Source organism: Juglans microcarpa x Juglans regia, chromosome 1D (assembly GCF_004785595.1).
Source record: "Juglans microcarpa x Juglans regia isolate MS1-56 chromosome 1D, Jm3101_v1.0, whole genome shotgun sequence".
In the NCBI taxonomy this organism is placed as follows: domain Eukaryota; kingdom Viridiplantae; phylum Streptophyta; class Magnoliopsida; order Fagales; family Juglandaceae; genus Juglans; species Juglans microcarpa x Juglans regia.
This window is the reverse complement of record NC_054594.1, coordinates 438,109-440,244: the sequence shown is the minus strand read 5'-3', so window position 1 is coordinate 440,244 and position 2,136 is coordinate 438,109. Positions and strand designations below refer to the sequence as shown.

Sequence of the window (2,136 nt, the reverse complement as noted above, 5' to 3'; positions counted from 1 at the left end):
AGCGCCCGGCCATTATTCTATCTTCTCAATTATTTGGTAATTATTAACCAGGAAATTTTGTTACTTCAACGTGGCTAGCTAGCTATATATGATCTCTTCATGATCAGAAAATTCAATCTGCTACTTGTCCCTCCAGCTTGTGATTCAACATCCCTTTAAGGGCAAACCTTTTCTCCATTTGAAGGCATGAAAACATCTCAAACATATATGCACATCTCTAAACTGTATTTTGGAACAAACAACTTCGAAAGTATCAAATAGCAAATCCCCAAACACTATATATATATATATAGTTATATATAGTTACTGTAAATACTGAATGATAAACAAAAACAAAAGGAACAGTATACTAAAATTTAAATGATCCAAAGAGAGCGTAGCTTCTGCTTCTTGGATATACAACTCTGTACATGTTGACCTCAAAACACTCCTATAGTAATATATGCTTAAAACGCCTTTCTTCAATCATCTTTCCTCATACCGTATATATGCTTAAAAATTAAGTTACCTACTTCACCTAGAGACAGCATAACTTCGGTTTCTTGGATAAACCTCTGCGTTGAGCTTTATAACTTCTTCAAATTCACAGGGCTTGTCTTCATCGATCCTCCCAAAACCAACGCTGCGGCTCCGAGGAATATTATTAGGTGCAGTGGTAGTTGGAGACTTGGCAACGACGGCCTGCTGTTTTCGAAGAAGATCCGCCTGAATCTTATTGCCAAGGCTTCTAGTTGAAGCAACCCTCATAAGCTCCTGGAAATCTTCATTGTTGTTGCTCGATCTGGCGGAGTTGGTGCTGAAGCTCTTAGGCAGAGTGGATATATGGGGAGTGGGGCAACCCAAAGCCGTGCCCGTTCCGTAGTTAAAGCGACCGGAGCATTCTGTCATACCTTTGATATAGAAGTCTCTGATCTTGGCCAGGATTCTAACGGATGCCTTGATGTACTTGCTGAGTTTTGTCTCTTTGCCAGCCGTGTTGTTACCCATGTTGCAGGGTTGTAATTTAAACACTTTTTGTCTCTTTGTGGGATTGATGGAGGAGGAAACAAAATGAGTAGTAGTTAACAAGGGAAAATGGCCGCGTTTATATAATAGGATCGATGGAGGTAATTAGAAGTTATGATCTGTGAAGAAAATTAATAAGATGGCGGCGGGGTGGCTTCGTTATGATATATATATGTTTTTTATAATGGCTTATATATATATATATATATATATATATATATATATATATATATATATGCAGATGGTTGGGTATTTGTAGTGAGGGTTAAATATGGCAGTACGAAAGTGATGGACAGATCAGACAGAGAGGAAGATATAATATATGTTGGGATATGGTGACTTTCAATATATAATATAGAAGTGATTGATTAGAATAATATAGAAGAGCGGGGATAAGAACAAGACACGGTGTAAATCCAATACGTAATACATAACCCGTATCAGAGTGTTCTATAGGACAAATGTGGGGCACATTATTTATTCTGTGATTAGAAACACAAAAAATACTGGCATGTACATAAGAGAGGGTGTATTGTCTATGGACAAAGTTTTAGATAAGTTTATAAAGAATAATCAATTATCTGATCTTATAAAATCGATTTTATGAGATGAATTAGTTTATAAATTTTTTCATAATCTATAGAAACAACAAAATGGAAGAATTAATTGGAAGAATAAATAGATGAAATCGATGAATATTATATATATATATATATATATATATGCGCACATACGAACATAATTAATAATGCCCGATTCATCGAATCTTAGTTTTTTTCTTTTCTTGCACATAAATTTGGTCAATTATTATTGCAAGGATTGGTATTTTTTATTTTTTTTTATTTTAAGGGGTCAATCCAAGACCTTCATTTTGGAGATTTAATTGTGATGCAATTGGTAATATATATATATATATATATATATATATATATATATATTATATACAAGTGCTCACGCAAGCAACTAGTTAAATATCGATTATATAATATGTTTATCTAATCATGTACGGAACGAATGCTGCAGGCTTGCTTAAATATTAATGAATCATTTTTATGAAATAGTTGACTTCTGATTTAGTAGTTATTATAATTAGATTAATTTTCGTTTTTTAATAATAATAAAAAAAAAACA

At 33.2% G+C, this 2,136-nt stretch overlaps 1 protein-coding gene across 1 annotated transcript; it reads right to left on the bottom strand.

Annotated features, from left to right (window-relative positions):
• Positions 1-325: 325 nt before the first annotated feature.
• Positions 326-1,284, bottom strand: LOC121249021. The gene has a single exon (XM_041147666.1). It carries the CDS (start codon positions 985-987, stop codon positions 514-516), a length of 474 nt encoding a protein of 157 aa, XP_041003600.1. The 5' UTR covers positions 988-1,284; the 3' UTR covers positions 326-513.
• Positions 1,285-2,136: the final 852 nt, after the last annotated feature.